This window comes from Salvia miltiorrhiza, chromosome 7 (genome assembly GCF_028751815.1).
Source record: "Salvia miltiorrhiza cultivar Shanhuang (shh) chromosome 7, IMPLAD_Smil_shh, whole genome shotgun sequence".
NCBI lineage: Eukaryota > Viridiplantae > Streptophyta > Magnoliopsida > Lamiales > Lamiaceae > Salvia > Salvia miltiorrhiza.
In genome coordinates, this window is record NC_080393.1 from 14780122 (window position 1) to 14799035 (window position 18914).

At 40.1% G+C, this 18914-nt stretch overlaps 2 protein-coding genes across 2 annotated transcripts; both read left to right on the top strand.

Moving 5' to 3' along the window:
• The first annotated feature begins 2433 nt into the window (after window positions 1-2433).
• On the top strand, window positions 2434-7031 carry LOC130995428 (ABC transporter B family member 11-like). Its single transcript, XM_057920704.1, has 7 exons — window positions 2434-2859; window positions 2949-3003; window positions 3103-3500; window positions 3575-3813; window positions 3918-4443; window positions 4519-6171; window positions 6239-7031. Exons 1-7 carry the CDS (start codon window positions 2620-2622, stop codon window positions 6887-6889), a joined length of 3762 nt encoding a protein of 1253 aa, XP_057776687.1. The 5' UTR covers window positions 2434-2619; the 3' UTR covers window positions 6890-7031.
• A 3280-nt stretch (window positions 7032-10311) lies between these two features.
• LOC130995430 (ABC transporter B family member 11-like) lies at window positions 10312-16463 on the top strand. Its single transcript, XM_057920705.1, has 7 exons — window positions 10312-10770; window positions 10875-10929; window positions 12513-12910; window positions 12985-13223; window positions 13328-13853; window positions 13929-15587; window positions 15672-16463. The coding sequence occupies exons 1-7, from the start codon at window positions 10531-10533 to the stop codon at window positions 16320-16322; spliced, it is 3768 nt and encodes a 1255-aa protein (XP_057776688.1). The 5' UTR covers window positions 10312-10530; the 3' UTR covers window positions 16323-16463.
• Window positions 16464-18914: the final 2451 nt, after the last annotated feature.

The following is an 18914-nucleotide window of genomic DNA, read 5'->3' on the forward strand; positions in this document are numbered from 1 at the left end:
CCGAATGAGATAATCGGAAGAGGGTTGCAGCGAGGGCGGCATTTGGGAGCAGGGGGTGGAGAGATGAGGTCAGAGAGGGGGTGAGGAGGCGGAGGAGCAAAGTGAAGGAAGGCTTGGAGAGGTTGAAGAATTGAACCCACCGGGGATCGTAATCGGGAGAGGTGGCCATGAAGCGGTCGAACCAGTTCTGCTGAGGTGGCGGGGATAGGGGCGGGGTGCGGGGATGGAGATGAGAGAGAGGAGGTGGAAGAGAGAGCGAGAGGTGGATGAGAGAAGTGATTCTAGGGCTAGGGTTTGGGAGGGCAGGAGGTGGAGGTCGTGGCGGAGGAGGAAGGAGCGGGTGGCGGAGATGAGCGTGGAGATCGCTGTGGAGAGGTGTTTGTGGTGGCTGGATTCAAATTCTTGAGAGACGGCGATGGCTCCGACAAGTTGACCCAATTGGGCCTAAAAAACAACTCCAGGATTCTCGTCGGCAAGTGACTTCAGATGGTGGGCCTCACAGAAAATAAAAAATAAAAAATAGGTTGACTAACGGTGAGAAAACGGAGGTTAGGGCGAGGGGGGTATTTGCACCCTTTTTCTTGAGTTGGGGGGTTTAGTTGCACGCACAGTGAGAATGGAGAGGTATACGCTATAAGGGTTACACCTAGGAGGGCTTATCTGCACCTTTTCCCTTATTTATTCTAAAAGGCGTCGTATTCTCAAGTTAATATATATATAGGGTTGGGTTTTTGTAGATCCAAGTTTAATGTAGTACCGTAGAATCAAATCTTGATCACACATTTGTGACATGCGGCGCATCAAAATTGTGACACGTGGCAAGGAGCTTTCAAGACATTCCAAGGCAAAATTTGCAAATGGGTAAAATCGGAATACAATTTTCGCAATTAAAAATAATTTTTTGTCAATTTTTTACAAAACAGACATATTTTAGATGCATAAAGTTTCACACAAAGATGAGAAATGCATAAAGTTTCACACAAAAATGCATTTCATTTTACAAATTCTAATATTTTCGCTACCCCACCCCACACCACCCCCAATATAAAAATGCAATACATTTTTACAAATTATGTATTTTGATTTACTAAGTTGGATATCCTATTAGCTAGGTCATTATTATTCAAAGTAAACTCTTTGGTTTAAGATTTCAGAAGCAGTACACATGACAATAATGCATTTATTTATTTATTTATTTATTTATTTATTGTTTGCCCAATAACAAGAGTTTAATGCGCAAGAGTTGAGATAATGAGTTCCACCATTATATAATCCACCGTTCAAATGGCACGAACTTTAAGTCTTTGTAGGAATTGCTCGAACTTTGAAGTCATTTATAAAAATGGCATGAACTTTAAAATATATAAAAATAGTTTAAATTTTAAAGTTATTTGTAAAAATGACCCGAATTTTTAAAAAATTAAAATGACTTGGCTTTCATTAATACAAAAAATAATTTGAATTATGACGACGTTGGAGGTATGAAGTTATATGGAATTATGTGAACATTCTTAGTTCACTTGGTGCATTCCCAGAATACAAACAAAATATAAGAATTATCTTTTGCATGAAGTCTAACCTCGCATAAATAATTTTATTTTCTCTCGCAATTTTTTTTGTCATGCTCGTGATAATAGAATGAATAATTTATTAAATAATTTGTGTCTTCAACACAAATTTTCCTTCTTTGTCTGTACATAATTAGAATTTTATGAGCTCGAGTGTGGTCAATGATATTTTGCGAGAGAAAAATTGTTTGTGCAAAATTATAATAATTCATATGAGATCGAGAATTTTTAAATTTTTGTTAGGAATAATCCAAGTGAATTTAGAATTTTCACGTCAATTCCGGGCTTTCCATATTGTCATAATTCGAGTTCGAGATTGTAAGCTCATGCCATTTTTATAATTTTTATGAAAATTAAAGTTGTTTTTTATATTTAAGCTCGTGCAATTTTTACAAATGATTTCAAAATTCATGTCATTTCTTTTGTAGTATTTTTTAAAGTTCAAGTTATTTTTACAAATGACTCAAAAGTTCAGGCTATTTATACAAATGACTCCAAAGTTTATGTCATTTTTACATATCTTTTAAAATTTATGTCATTTTTACAAATAACTTAATTCAAATTATTTTTATATATTTTTTAAAATTCAAATCACTTTTACAGATAACTTTAAAATTCAAACCATAAACTATAATTAACCCTTGCCTAAATTGGACTCAATTCGAACCATATACTATAATTAACCCTTATCTAAATTGGACTCAACTCCAATATTCCATTATTTTATTTTGTACACGAATCCATGCATGTAGTTTCGCTTATGTCAACTGATCATATTCATGTACGTCCATGTCATTATTCTACTAAATGTATTATTCAGCAATAATGATGATTTCAATTTTCAATATCATATAATATTGAAAATAATTCTTGTTCAAGAAGATTTGCAGCTAACACCACCCTTTCTCTATACACACCGATATATATATATATATATATGTGTGTGTGTGCGTGTTGGTTGAAATAAAAAAGTTAGTTAAAGTGTCTTAAAAAGTTGTTGCGCAATATATATACATACAAGTGTTAGTAAGTGTAGACATCATTGGTTAGAATGGGAGGAGGAGAAGAGGCCTCCAGTTCTGCACCGCCGGAAAAAGAAGGGCAGACGGTGCCGTTTCACCGGTTGTTCGCCTTTGCTGATTCTGTGGATAAAATGTTGATGATAGTTGGTTCAGTGGGTGCGGTTGGGAATGGATTGTGTTTGCCTCTTATGACAATCTTTTTTGGGGAACTCGTTGATTCTTTCGGCCAAAACCAAACCGATAACGACGTCGTTTCCGTTGTCTCTAAGGTATATATGTTGCTCTCTCTTTCTTTCTTTTTTTTTTCTCTCAAAGAAAAATACTTAATGGAATTCTTATGATTGTTAATTTGTCTTAGGTTGCACTTAAGTTCGTGTATTTGGCTATAGGATGTGGCGTAGCAGCATTTCTTCGTAAGTTTCTCCCTACCATGCTAATTAGTACCATATTATATCTTGATATTGTTGAACATTGATTTTGATGAATATATATATATATATATATATATATAGAGGTGGCATGCTGGATGATCACCGGAGAAAGGCAGGCTGGCAGAATTCGGAGTCTATATCTGTCAACAATTTTGAGGCAAGATGTTGCTTTCTTTGATAAGGAAAGTAATACAGGAGAAGTGATTGGAAGAATGTCTGGTGACACTGTGCTTATTCAAGACGCCATGGGTGAGAAGGTTGGCAAGTTTCTTCAATTAGTCTCAACATTCTTGGGAGGTTTTGTGATCGCCTTCATTAAAGGATGGCTTCTCACCCTCGTCATGTTATCATCCATTCTTCTGATGGTCGTATCCGGAGGCGTCACGTCTCTTTTCCTGTCCAAGATGGCATCCCGCGGCCAAGAAGCGTATGCTAAGGCCGCCACTCTAGTTGAACAGACCATTGGCGGAATCAGAACGGTCTGCCTCATCAATCTTGCTTCCACATATTCAATAAATTCAAAATATAACATGCTTGTTGTGTATCCATTCAGGTTGCGTCATTTACTGGGGAGAAGCAAGCTGTGGCTGACTACGACAAGTCCCTCGTCAAGGCCTATAAATCGGGGACGCACGAAGGGCTGGCCACTGGGCTGGGGCTTGGATCATTTATGTTCATCATATTTGGCAGTTATGCTTTGGCTATCTGGTACGGTGGCAAGCTGATCTTGGAGAAGGGATACACAGGTGGTGAGGTGATCAACGTGATCACCGCCGTGCTCACTGGTTCCATGTGAGTACACACGACACACACGTATTGGTTGATGATGCTGCACCACCATTTTTGATTACATATATATGAATATGATTGATTGGTTGATGTTGTGTGTTGTGCAGGTCTCTTGGACAAGCATCGCCTTGCATGTCGGCGTTTGCTGCGGGGCGAGCAGCAGCGTTCAAGATGTTTGAGACCATAAAGAGGAAGCCCGAGATAGATGCATACGACACAAGTGGGGTGATACCAGAAGACATCCGTGGGGATATAGAGTTTAGAGACGTGCATTTCAGTTATCCGGCTAGGCCTAACGAGCAGATATTCAGAGGGCTGAATCTATCGATTTCGAGTGGTCTGACAGTGGCTCTGGTTGGGCAGAGTGGGAGTGGGAAATCAACTGTGATAAGTTTGATAGAGAGGTTCTATGACCCTGAACACGGTGAAGTTGTGATTGATGGGATAAATCTGAAGCAACTCCAGCTCAAGTGGATTAGGTCCAAAATAGGGCTTGTGAGTCAAGAACCTGTGCTTTTCACAGCCAGCATTAAAGAGAATATTGCATATGGCAAGGATGGTGCAACAGTTGAGGAGATCAGGGCAGCAGCAGAGCAGGCCAATGCTGCTAAATTCATCGATAAACTGCCCCAGGCAAGAACATCAACAACCTCTTTCTAACTCATTTTAAACAAACAAAACTAATGATGTGATATATATTTCCTGCAGGGACTTGATACCATGGTAGGTGAACACGGAGCTCAGCTTTCGGGTGGACAGAAACAACGAGTAGCCATAGCTAGAGCGATATTGAAGGATCCGAGGATCCTACTGTTGGATGAGGCTACAAGTGCACTGGATGCAGAATCAGAAAGAGTTGTGCAGGAGGCATTAGACAGAATCATGGTGAACAGAACAACTGTGGTTGTGGCACATCGATTGAGCACAGTCAGGAATGCCAATACGATTGTTGTCATTCACCAAGGCAAGGTCGTTGAGAAAGGGACACATTCGGAACTACTTGAAGACCCTCAAGGGGCGTATTCTCAGCTCGTACGCTTGCAAGAAGTAAACAGAGACGACGCAGACAAAGAAAGACCAGACACCAGCCTCAATTTGGAGAGTCGAAATATGTCACTCAAACGTTCCATAAGTCGAGCCTCGTCTAGCAGCCGTCATCATTCATTGTCATTCACAATTGGTCTGCCTACAACAACAACAACAATACTCGATGTCACAGAATCTTCTGCACAAGACAAATCACATCCTAAGCCAAAAGTCCCCCTCCGACGCCTTGCCTATCTCAACAAGCCAGAGATACCCGTTCTCATAGCAGGAGTCGTCTTCGCCATTATCAATGGCGCCATAATGCCAATCTTCGGCATACTAATATCGAGTGCCATCGAATCATTCTACGAACCTCCAAGCGAACTACGCAAGGATTCCAAGTTCTGGGCCATCATATTCATGGTCCTCGGGGTGGTGTCTCTGATTGCGTATCCAGCAAGGACGTATCTCTTCGGCGTGGCAGGGAACAAGCTGATCAGGAGAATCAGGCTGATGTGCTTCGAGAATGTGGTGAACATGGAGGTGGGGTGGTTTGATGAGGGGGACCACTCCAGTGGGATGATCGGAGCGAGGCTCTCTGCTGATGCTGCTACCGTGAGAGCTCTGGTTGGTGACGCGCTTGCGCAGATTGTTCAAGATTTTTCCTCATTAGTTGCGGGGGTAGCCATTGCCTTCGAAGCAAGCTGGCAGTTAGCCCTAATCGTCCTCGTCATGCTGCCTCTCATAGGGGTCAACGGGTATGTGCAGATCAAGTTCATGAAAGGCTTCAGCGCAGATGCAAAGGCTATGTACGAAGAGGCGAGTCAGGTGGCCAATGATGCGGTTGGGAGTATAAGAACAGTTGCATCATTCTGTGCGGAGGAGAAGGTGATGGAGATGTACAGAGTGAAATGTGAAGGGCCTATGAGCAGTGGGATTAAGCAGGGATTGATTAGTGGAATAGGTTTTGGCATATCCTTTGCCTTGCTGTTTCTCGTCTACGCTACCAGCTTCTACGCAGGAGCTCGTCTCGTTGAGGATGGCAAGATCACATTCTCTGATGTATTTCGAGTTTTCTTTGCCCTAACCATGGCAGCACTAGCAATCTCTCAATCCAGCTCTTTAGCGCGGGATTCAAGTAAAGCTAAAGTTGCAGCAGCTTCCATATTCGCTATTCTCGATAGGAAATCGAAGATCGATCCAAGCGATGAATCTGGCACCAAACTGGACGTAGTAAAGGGAGATATCGAGCTCAAACACGTGAGCTTCAAATACCCTACGCGCCCCGACGTGCACATATTCAGAGACATCTCTTTGACAATTCATGGCGGCAAGGTATATTCATAATCCATCTCTCTCTATATGGAAGCGATTATTAATATTCCTAAATAATGATTTGCAGACCGTAGCTCTTGTTGGAGAAAGCGGGAGCGGCAAATCGACGGTGATATCTCTGCTACAGCGATTCTACGATCCAGATTCAGGGCACATAACCCTAGACGGAATCGAGATCCAAAAATTGCAGCTGAAATGGTTGAGGCAGCAGATGGGGCTGGTGAGCCAAGAGCCGGTGCTGTTCAACGACACGATCCGAGCCAACATAGCGTACGGGAAGGAAGGGGAGGCGACGGAGGCGGAAATCATAGCGGCGGCGGAGCAAGCGAATGCGCACAAATTCATAAGCGGGCTGCAGCAGGGGTACGACACGGTGGTGGGGGAGCGTGGGGTGCAGCTGTCGGGGGGGCAGAAGCAGCGCGTGGCGATCGCGCGTGCCATCATAAAGAGCCCTAAGATACTGCTGCTGGATGAGGCCACCAGCGCGTTGGACGCCGAGTCGGAGAGGGTGGTGCAGGACGCGCTTGATCAGGCCATGCTCAACCGGACTACGGTGGTGGTGGCGCACAGGCTGTCCACCATCAAGACGGCGGATGTGATCGTGGTGGTCAAGAACGGAGTGATAGCGGAGAAGGGGAAGCATCAGAGTTTAATTAGCATCAAAGACGGAATTTACGCTTCATTAGTCGCACTTCACGTCACTGCTGCTAAACACTAATTTTTTCGGTTTTTTTTTTCATGCAATTTTGTATATAGCTAAACCTTAAGCTTATACAAAATGTAATTTTTAGTACCATGATTATACTGTATAATATACTTACGAAACGATATAAAATAAGTGTTCTTTCATAAATTAAAAATTTAATTTATGAATATGGTGTATGAGTTTATTGAATAACTAAGAAAACTTAACGAATAAGGTCATATAAAGAGGTCATATTTATACGAAGAAATCAGTAAGTTATACTGAATAAATAATACTCCAATAATATGAACAAACCTACTAATGTTGTGAATAATCAATTACATATTTTTACCACATCAACAAATGGAGGATGATCGAGTAAGCAAAAAAACAATTCTTCAAAACGATTATAATGTAAAAATATATAAATAATGTATTCAATGACTATGAAGAAAATCATAAAAAAAATTAAATAATCAGAACACATATAAAAGCGAAAATATGCTCAATACATTTATAACTTGTTTATTTTGTAATTATTTTTATTAAATGACGATTTTATATAATAAAAGAAAAGAAAAAACCTAAAAAAACCCTTGAAAGCACAGAAAGAGCAGACTAAGGGCCGAGCCTCATTAAAACCTTTTCACGGAAAACCCAGTGGGAAAAACCGTGAAAAGGAAAAAGATTACTCGTCTAAACACAAGACGAAAGTAGGGAAGAGCGGAAGGAGATACAACTCCGAGATTCAGAATATCAACGAAAAAATCAACTGAATCCCCTAAAGAAAACGTCCCCGATAAACAGAGACAAAAACCAACGGAGTCCGACCAGTAGCGTCCTCTAGCCGAGCGTACACAAACCCGGAAGCACTCTACCGACACTCCATCCCTCACCAAACCAGGGCAGCACAAGCTCAACTTCATCCATCGCCTCAAAACCCACGCCTCCATCAGCGCAAGAACCAACGTTTCTGACGCAGATGGCTATGCGAAGCCATGTCAAGTCGAACCGTAGCCCTAATCTCATCAATCTCGTGCGGCCACCACCCTTCCGAACGTTGTTGGTTAGCCATTATATCTGCCGCCTTGTTTCCTTCTCTAAAGATGTGAGAAACCTGCAGCGAGAAAGCATCTAACATCTTTAAAATCCTATTCCATGCCGCCTTAAAACGCCAAGGCACATTCAAAGAACGAGAATTAAGAATGGATATCACGTAGGTGGAATCGGCTTCAATCCAAAGCTTGTGCCAACCACGATTGTGAGCAATTTGAATCGCCGAGATAACAGCCAGGAGTTCCGCTTCAAAGGCAAAACCCGAGCCACCTTTGAAGTGAAAACAACCACGCACCACATTCCAGTTATCTCTAAACACCCCACCTGCAGCAATAATGCCCGGAGCTCCCGTCGCCGAGCCATCAGTATTCACTTTGATCCACGGCGCCACCGGTGGCCACCAATGCACCTCCACAAACTCCGGAGGAGGAGCACTCCTGGTAGTAACACCCACTGCCCGGAGAATCAGATAATCCGACCAAGAATTCCACATGTATCCTAATTTAGCAAAGTTATCATCAATCTCTTTGAAAGCAACTTTCACAGTGTGGATGACAACTTGTTTATTTTGTAAAGAACACAAGAAGAATGAACAAAAAAAAAAAAAATCTTCCACGTAGAACATTATGATTCAAATTAAAATAGAACACTACGATTCATGTTATGCAACTACAGAATGAAAAACACACGAAAAACTACAGGTGTTCATGACTCAGAATAAAACTTTGGTGTTGCAGATTACTACTATTAAGCGATAATAACAGATAAATGGCTTATGTCCAGAAACAAATACGCACATTATAATATTAGGTATTAAAAAAGGCAAACAACAAAAAAATGAACTAAAAAAAGATATGAAATTTATCTACCGAAATTAACAAGATTCGGTCAACTATTATTTAGTTTGGGACGGTTACAAAAGAAAGGCAATTACCAACTTAACCTTTCTTATAATATCCGAATTAATTAATACAAATCAAGATAACCGTCCGATCTGTTATATCTAAGGGTGGATATTAATTCTCTATTCTCAAAAATATATGGATTCTCCATGGATCCATTCTCTCTCTCTCTCTCTCTCTCTCTCTCTCTCTCTCTCTATATATATATATATATATATATATATATATAAATTTATTAATTTTTAAACGATTGAAAATTCGGTCGTTAAAAATAAAATTTCGGTCGTTATTTAAAAAAATTTTAATTTTTTTTTTATCTTTTTTATTTTTTATTTCTCTTTTTAACGACAAAAATTTTGGTCGTTAAAAATAAAAAATTGGTCGTTAAATTTAATGACCGAAAAAACGGTCGTTAAAACTCGGGCGACGATGTAAACAATGACCGAAAAAAACGGTCGTTAAATCGGTCGTTAAAAATATTAACGACCGATTTTTGGATTTTAACGACCGAAATTTCGGTCGTTAGAGCCGCATTTTCTTGTAGTGTAATTCGAGTTCGAGATTGTAAGCTCGTGCCATTTTTATTAATTTTTATGAAAATTAAAGTTGGTTTTTATATTTAATAAAGCTCGTGCAATTTTTACAAATGATTTCAAAATTCATGTCATTTCTTTTATAGTAGTATTTTTTAAAGTTCAAGCTATTTTAACAAATGACTCAAAAGTTCAGGCTATTTATACAAATGACTCCAAAGTTTATGTCATTTTTTCATATCTTTTAAAATTTATGTCATGTTTACAAATAACTTAAATTCAAATGATTTTTATATATATTTTAAAATTCAAATCACTTTTACAAATAACTTTAAAATTCAAACCATAAACTATAATTAACCCTTGTCTAAATTGGACTCAATTCGAACCATATACTATAATTAACCCTTATCTAAATTGGACTCAACTCCAATATTCCATTATTTTATTTTGTACACGAATCCATGTAGTTTCGCTTATTTCAACTGATCATATTCATATACGTCCTTGTCATTATTCTACTAAATGTATTATTCAGCAATAATGATGATTTCAATTTTCAATATCATATAATATTGAATCTTTTTTCCCTCTTCTAGAAACTCATAATAGCTATTCACGGATTTTTTTTAAAAAAACAATCAATCTCGTGAACTTTATTTGATTGCATTTGCTGCCGTGGGAAACTGAAACCCCTACGTACCATCATTTATTTATTCGTCTCCTAAATTATAGTATTGCTTTTGACTTATTGCAATAAAACCAACCACCAATTTAGACCCACAGAATGTTGACTATTTTACAAACATGCACCTGAAAAAATACAGAGGATGTGAAAACTTAACTTTCAAATAAATCTAGATGAAACAAAAATAAAACGGCAAGGAATAAAAGTCTGTAGCTAAAAGTCTTAATAAAGGAACATAAAACAGTGGACCTACTACCTGGCTCGAGCCTGCAACTCTTGAAGCAGAAGTTTATAAAGGAACGTGCGAATCAAGAATTCTTGTTCAAGAAGATTTGCAGCTACCACCACCCTTTCTCTATACACACCGATATATATATATATATGTGTGTGTGTGCGTGTTGGTTGAAATAAAAAAGTTAGTTAAAGTGTCTTAAAAAGTTGTTGCGCAATATATATACATACAAGTGTTAGTAAGTGTAGACATCATTGGTTAGAATGGGAGGAGGAGAAGAGGCCTCCAGTTCTGCACCGCCGGAAAAAGAAGGGCAGACGGTGCCGTTTCACCGGCTGTTCGCCTTTGCTGATTCTGTGGATAAACTGCTGATGATAGTTGGTTCAGTGGGTGCGGTTGGGAATGGATTGTGTATGCCTCTTATGACAATCTTTTTTGGGGAACTCATTGATTCTTTCGGCCAAAACCAAACCGATAACGACGTCGTTTCCGTTGTCTCTAAGGTATATATGCTGCTCTCTCTTTCTTTTTTTTTTCTCTCAAAGAAAAATTAGTACTTATATTCCCAGTAAGTGATGGAATTCTTATGATTGTTAATTTGTCTTAGGTTGCACTTAAGTTCGTGTATTTGGCTATAGGATGTGGCGTAGCAGCATTTCTTCGTAAGTTTCTCCCTACCATGCTAATTAGTACCATATTATATCTTGATACTAGTGCGCAACCCGTCGAAATTCGATGGGAAATTATTTTAGTTTATTATATAAATTATTTTTAAATTTATTTAATTTAAGATAATATAGTTGAAATTATATTAATTTGAATCATATTCCTCAATTAAATGTTAACCTTTTGTTAGAATAATAAATATTCTTTTTATGTAGATTTTTATTTAATAATATTTTGAAAAATGTATCGATATTGAAAATTTTATTTCATCTGAGCATCATCTCGTCTTAACCTTGTAGGATCATATCATAATCTAAATTTCGGAAGACGACAACTAACGATTGAACATCAGACTTTTGAGTATCATCTCGTCTAGACCTTAAAATACAAAAAATAAATTTTTATGTGTCAAGTTTTTTTAACATCACTATCTGGAACTTTAAAAATCAAAGTTGACTTGTGAGATTGTATGATTTGGAGTTTCTAACATCATAATTAACTTGTAAACATCATTTTGTATGGAACTTGAAAAAATCTTGACAAACTTTTATGCATTATTAGTTCTAAATATTATAATTGGGTTCCAAGAATCATCTCGTTTGGAGTTTTAAAAAATAAATTTAACTTGTGAGTATCATCTCATTTGAACTTTGAATGACCACAATTAAGTTACGAGAATTATCTTGTGCGTAGCTTTAAAGATCATTATCATCTTTAGCTTGTAAGATCATAACTAACTTCTAAACATCATCTTGTATGCAGCTTGAAAAATCTTGACAATTTTTTGTGTGTTATTTCATGTGGAGCTCGAAATATCATAATTGAGTTCCGAGCATCATTTCGTTTGAAATTTGAAAGAATAAAATGAACTCGTGAACATTAATTATCTTCAAATCTTGAGTTTCGAGCATCATTCCGTCTGAAAATTGAAAGAATAAAATTGACTCGTGAACATTATCTTGTTTGAAGTTTGAAAGACCATAACTAAGTTTTGAAAATCATCTCGTGTGTAGCTTAAGAAAGTTGACACGAGATTCAAATTGTATTAATTTATTTAGTAATTTAATTGATAAATTTTCATAAAAAATCTATGTTGAATCCAAATTTATTTTTAAAATTTTATACAAAATATATTATTTTATAATCAAATTAAATATTAAGAATATAAATATTATATATATATATATATATGTACGCTATTGAGAAATATAAAATTAATAACAAATATACATCTAATCACTAACATTCAATTAAAATAATTTATCGTATATAGATTATAATTTTTTTCTTATCAAACATGTAAATCTAATTTTTATCTAGAAAAAATAAATAATAAAATTTATTAATTTAGATTATATGTAATGTTAATATTATTATATATATACATTTATTATTAATTATATTTATTATGATTAATGAATCTTTATATAGAATGTAATAGTTAATTAATTAATAAATGATGAAGATTATATATGGTAAATTTTGAAATGGTGAGATTTTAGATGTGCCACATAGGTTAAGGCTTAATCCAATTATATAATAGATTGTTGAACATTGATTTTGATGTGTATATATATAGAGGTGGCATGCTGGATGATCACCGGAGAAAGGCAGGCTGGCAGAATTCGGAGTCTATATCTGTCAACAATTTTGAGGCAAGATGTTGCTTTCTTTGATAAGGAAAGTAATACAGGAGAAGTGGTTGGAAGAATGTCTGGTGACACTGTGCTTATTCAAGACGCCATGGGTGAGAAGGTTGGCAAGTTTCTTCAATTAGTCTCAACATTCTTGGGAGGTTTTGTGATCGCCTTCATTAAAGGATGGCTTCTCACCCTCGTCATGTTATCATCCATTCCTCTGATGGTTGTATCGGGAGGCGTCATGTCTCTTTTCCTGTCCAAGATGGCATCCCGCGGCCAAGAAGCGTATGCTAAGGCCGCCACTTTAGTTGAACAGACCATTGGCGGAATCAGAACGGTTTGCCTCATCAATCTTGCTTCCACATATTCAATAAATTCAAAATATAACATGCTTGTTGTGTATCCATTCAGGTTGCGTCATTTACTGGGGAGAAGCAAGCTGTGGATGACTACGACAAGTCCCTCGTCAAGGCCTATAAATCGGGGACGCACGAAGGGCTGGCCACTGGGCTGGGGCTTGGATCATTTATGTTCATCATATTTGGCAGTTATGCTTTGGCTATCTGGTACGGTGGCAAGCTGATCTTGGAGAAGGGATACACAGGTGGTGAGGTGATCAACGTGATCACCGCCGTGCTCACTGGTTCCATGTGAGTACACACGACACACACGTATTGGTTGATGATGCTGCACCACCATTTTTGATTACATATATATGAATATGATTGATTGGTTGATGTTGTGTGTTGTGCAGGTCTCTTGGACAAGCATCGCCTTGCATGTCGGCGTTTGCTGCGGGGCGAGCAGCAGCGTTCAAGATGTTTGAGACCATAAAGAGGAAGCCCGAGATAGATGCATACGACACAAGTGGGGTGATACCAGAAGACATCCGTGGGGATATAGAGTTTAGAGACGTGCATTTCAGTTATCCGGCTAGGCCTAACGAGCAGATATTCAGAGGGCTGAATCTATCGATTTCGAGTGGTCTGACAGTGGCTCTGGTTGGGCAGAGTGGGAGTGGGAAATCAACTGTGATAAGTTTGATAGAGAGGTTCTATGACCCTGAACACGGTGAAGTTGTGATTGATGGGATAAATCTGAAGCAACTCCAGCTCAAGTGGATTAGGTCCAAAATAGGGCTTGTGAGTCAAGAACCTGTGCTTTTCACAGCCAGCATTAAAGAGAATATTGCATATGGCAAGGATGGTGCAACAGTTGAGGAGATCAAGGCAGCAGCAGAGCAGGCCAATGCTGCTAAATTCATCGATAAACTGCCCCAGGCAAGAACATCAACAACCTCTTTCTAACTCATTTTAAACAAACAAAACTAATGATGTGATATATATTTCCTGCAGGGACTTGATACCATGGTAGGTGAACACGGAGCTCAGCTTTCGGGTGGACAGAAACAACGAGTAGCCATAGCTAGAGCGATATTGAAGGATCCGAGGATCCTACTGTTGGATGAGGCTACAAGTGCACTGGATGCAGAATCAGAAAGAGTTGTGCAGGAGGCATTAGACAGAATCATGGTGAACAGAACAACTGTGGTTGTGGCACATCGATTGAGCACAGTCAGGAATGCCAATACTATTGTTGTCATTCACCAAGGCAAGGTCGTTGAGAAAGGGACACATTCGGAACTACTTGAAGACCCTCAAGGGGCGTATTCTCAGCTCGTACGCTTGCAAGAAGTAAACAGAGACGACGCAGACAAAGAAAGACCAGACACCAGCCTCAATTTGGAGAGTCGAAATATGTCACTCAAACGTTCCATAAGTCGAGCCTCGTCTAGCAGCCGTCATCATTCATTGTCATTCACAATTGGTCTGCCTACAACAACAACAACAACAACAATACTCGATGTCACAGAATCTTCTGCACAAGACAAATCACATCTTAAGCCAAAAGTCCCCCTCCGACGCCTTGCCTATCTCAACAAGCCAGAGATACCTGTTCTCATAGCAGGAGTCGTCTTCGCCATTATCAATGGCGCCATAATGCCAATCTTCGGCATACTAATATCGAGTGCCATCGAATCATTCTACCAACCTCCAAGCGAACTGCGCAAGGATTCCAAGTTCTGGGCCATCATATTCATGGTCCTCGGGGTGGTGTCGCTGATTGCGTATCCAGCAAGGACGTATCTCTTCGGCGTGGCAGGGAACAAGCTGATCAGGAGAATCAGGCTGATGTGCTTCGAGAAGGTGGTGAACATGGAGGTGGGGTGGTTTGATGAGGGGGACCACTCCAGTGGGATGATCGGAGCGAGGCTCTCTGCTGATGCTGCTACCGTGAGAGCTCTGGTTGGTGACGCGCTTGCGCAGATTGTTCAAGATTTTTCCTCATTAGTTGCGGGGGTAGCCATTGCCTTCGAAGCAAGCTGGCAGTTAGCCCTAATCGTCCTCGTCATGCTGCCTCTCATAGGGGTCAACGGGTATGTGCAGATCAAGTTCATGAAAGGCTTCAGCGCAGATGCAAAGGCTATGTACGAAGAGGCGAGTCAGGTGGCCAATGATGCGGTTGGGAGTATAAGAACAGTTGCGTCATTCTGTGCGGAGGAGAAGGTGATGGAGATGTACAGAGTGAAATGTGAAGGGCCTATGAGCAGTGGGATTAAGCAGGGATTGATTAGTGGAATAGGTTTTGGCATATCCTTTGCCCTGCTGTTTCTCGTCTACGCTACCAGCTTCTACGCAGGAGCTCGTCTCGTTGAGGATGGCAAGATCACATTCTCTGATGTATTTCGAGTTTTCTTTGCCCTAACCATGGCAGCAGTAGCAATCTCTCAATCGAGCTCTTTCGCGCCGGATTCAAGTAAAGCTAAGGTTGCAGCAGCTTCCATATTCGCCATTCTCGATGGGAAATCGAAGATCGATCCAAGCGATGAATCTGGCACCAAACTGGACGTAGTAAAGGGAGATATCGAGCTCAAACACGTGAGCTTCAAATACCCCACGCGCCCCGACGTGCACATCTTCAGAGACCTCTCTTTGACAATTCATGGCGGCAAGGTATATTCATAATCCATCTCTCTCTATATACCTACTAATAGTTGACGGAAGCGATTATTAATATTCGTAAATAATGATTTGCAGACAGTAGCTCTGGTTGGAGAAAGCGGGAGCGGCAAATCGACGGTGATATCTCTGCTACAGAGATTCTACGATCCAGATTCAGGGCACATAACCCTAGACGGGATGGAGATCCGAAAATTGCAGCTGAAATGGTTGAGGCAGCAGATGGGGCTGGTTAGCCAAGAGCCGGTGCTGTTCAACGACACGATCCGTGCCAACATAGCGTACGGGAAGGAAGGGGAGGCGACGGAGGCGGAAATCATAGCGGCGGCGGAGCAAGCGAATGCGCACAAATTCATAAGCGGGCTGCAGCAGGGGTACGACACGGTGGTGGGGGAGCGTGGGGTGCAGCTGTCGGGGGGGCAGAAGCAGCGCGTGGCGATCGCGCGTGCCATCATAAAGAGCCCTAAGATACTGCTGCTGGATGAGGCCACCAGCGCGTTGGACGCCGAGTCGGAGAGGGTGGTGCAGGACGCGCTTGATCAGGCCATGCTCAACCGGACTACGGTGGTGGTGGCGCACAGGCTGTCCACCATCAAGACGGCGGATGTGATCGCGGTGGTGAAGAACGGAGTGATAGCGGAGAAGGGGAAGCATCAGAGTTTAATTAGCATCAAAGACGGAATTTACGCTTCATTAGTCGCACTTCACGTCACTGCAGTTAAACACTAATTTTTTTGCTTTTATTTTTTTTCATGCAATTTTGCATACATGTAAACCTTAAGCTTATACAAAATGTAATTTCTGGTGCCATTATTATACTGTATAATATACTTATGAAACGATATAAAATAAGTGTTCTTTCATAAATTACTCAAAAATTATACTCCCTCCGTCCGTGAATTAAAGCCCCATTTACTGTTGGGCACGGAGACTAAGAAAGCTGAAAAAGGTGTTGTAGGTAAAAGATAAGGGTAGTTGTTTACTTTTTGCTAATCTTTACTTAAGAGAATGCTTTTACTTTATTGACTTTAAGCTTTCCATTTAATTTTATGTTTCAATTTAAGTCTTAATTTTATGTTTCATTGATTAATTAATTTAATAGGCAGAATTCGAAATTTAATAGGCAAATGTTTCATTGATTAATTAATTTTGAGAGTGGAATTCGAAACTGTTCAAAATTGAATAGGCATAGGCAAAATTCAAAGAAACAAAGAAGCTGATACACGTGTGATTCGATCGGTTTTTTCCCTCTCTCGTCTGATGTGTTCAGAGAGATGGAAGCCGTCAGAATCATAGTCCGGTGATTCAGAGAGAGATTCCTCCGATTCAGAGAGAGGGAGGCCCGACGGCTCAATTTCTGGCAGCAACCACGGCGCCGCTTCAGCTACCGGCGAGATTTGCTCCGATTTAGAGAGAGGGAGACGAGCCGCTTCAGTATCTGACAGCAACCACGGCGCCGCTTCAGCTACCGGCGAGATCTGCTCCGATTCAGAGAGAGAGAGACGAGCCGCTTCGGTATCCGGCAGCAACCATGGTGCCGCTTCAGCTACCGGCGAGATCTACTCCGATTCAGAGAGAGGGAGACGAGCCGCTTCAGTATCCGGCAGCAACCACGGCGCCGCTTCAGATACCGACGTCGTTTTCTCCGATTCAGAGAGAGGGAGGCCCGGCGGCTCGGTTTCAGCCATGAACCACAGCGCCAATTCACAGAGATCAGAGGCCGGGGTTTCCGGCACAATCGATTCAGTTTCAAAGGGATGATCCATGGAGTAACACAACAATGGTAGATTTAGGAAGAACAAGAGAGAGACGATGCAAAGAGAGAAGAACCCGATGAAAAAGATAAGGGTTTGGTAGAGAGAGAGAGAGGCAACTGCGAAATGTGGAATTCTCTAGAATTCCATTTGATAGACATAAATTTAATGGGGCTTTAATTAAGGATGAATACTTAATGAATAATTAAGTAGGTTAAAAAATTAGGTGGGATAAGTAATTTAAAGTAAAGAGGGAGGGTAAAAGGGTATAAAAAGGCAAATGGGGCTTTAATTCGCGGACAAATATTTAGAGGCAAATGGGGCTTTAATTCGCGGACGGAGGGAGTATAAAACTTTACTAAAAAATTATACTATAAAACTAGTACGCCCGCTCATGCGATGCACGGCGAGCATCGAAATTGAACGATATTACTTTTAAAAAAGGCTAATTGCCTGCAAATCCATAACGTTTTTTAGAATTTGGTTATTGCACCAGATCTAAAAAAGTGACTTTTGAATCCATAACTTTTTATTTTTGTCTGATTTTAGTTTGGTGATCGATTTTTTCTTACGCCGACGTCGAAAATGATACGGTGGAGCCGAAATTGCCACCTAGTCATATTTTTGATATGTGAAAAAAATATATAAAAAAAAACCCCATCCCCCTACCCATCATCATCTTCCCCAACCTCCCCCTACTGCAACCACCGCCTGGCCGCCCCTGCCGCCACCGCCTGGGCTGCCCCTTGTAAATCGGTGACGCCATGACTGCAATTCAGCGGTTGCCTCATGCAATTCAAGGAAGAAACTATTCATCTCTGTAAATCGGTGACGCCATAGTTGCAACGATGGAGAGGTTGAAGAGGGTCGTCAAGGCGTTGTATCCCTCCGGCATTATCAAGGTTCTGGTGCTGGCATCGAGCATCGTGGAGCAGATCTGCTCCACTACGTCTCACTCTCTGCTCCTTCAACTTGCTCGAGGAGAGGCTCTTCGAGAGGGACAAAACCTTGGCATCGAGCATCGTGCGATGGCGGCAGAGGGCTACGGCGGCGGGTGGGGTGAGGGAAATTTAGGGTTTTTGGGTGGGGAAAATTGGGGAAGACGATGGGTAGGGGAAATTAGGATATTTTTTAGAGGTTATTGTCGGAAAATACATGTAGTTTGTCAATTTTCTGGTTTTATAACATGACTTTATAATTTGACCAGAAAATACATTAATTTTCAATTTAATCGCAATTATAACATGACTTTATAGTCTGACAAGAAAATACACCAAGTTTCAATTTATTCTCAATTATAACATGACCTTGTAATTAATTTAGTATAATAATATCAAAGTTTAATACATTAAATATTTTTAATTTTCTTTTCATCTCACAATATTATATATATATATATATATATATATATATATATATATATATATATATATATAGGGAGTGGTTCAATTGAGAAGCTCAAATGTGTTGAGAAGTTGAGAAGCAATCTAATAGATGAACATGTCAGTACATTTTGATGAACATGGCAATTAGACCCAGATCAATAAATTCTTTGAACATACTAAAT

What these genes read in the sequence shown, in the direction of transcription:
- LOC130995428 (XM_057920704.1), top strand. Translation starts at nt 2,620, where the DNA reads ATGGGAGGAGGAGAAGAGGCCTCCAGTTCTGCACCGCCGGAAAAAGAA. An exon ending in CCATTGGCGGAATCAGAACG is followed by an intron (nt 3,501 to 3,574) that starts GTCTGCCTCATC and finishes GTATCCATTCAG; the next exon opens with GTTGCGTCATTTACTGGGGA. An exon ending in TCATCGATAAACTGCCCCAG is followed by an intron (nt 4,444 to 4,518) that starts GCAAGAACATCA and finishes TATTTCCTGCAG; the next exon opens with GGACTTGATACCATGGTAGG.
- LOC130995430 (XM_057920705.1), top strand. Translation starts at nt 10,531, where the DNA reads ATGGGAGGAGGAGAAGAGGCCTCCAGTTCTGCACCGCCGGAAAAAGAA. An exon ending in TGGCGTAGCAGCATTTCTTC is followed by an intron (nt 10,930 to 12,512) that starts GTAAGTTTCTCC and finishes GTATATATATAG; the next exon opens with AGGTGGCATGCTGGATGATC. An exon ending in GCCGTGCTCACTGGTTCCAT is followed by an intron (nt 13,224 to 13,327) that starts GTGAGTACACAC and finishes TGTGTTGTGCAG; the next exon opens with GTCTCTTGGACAAGCATCGC.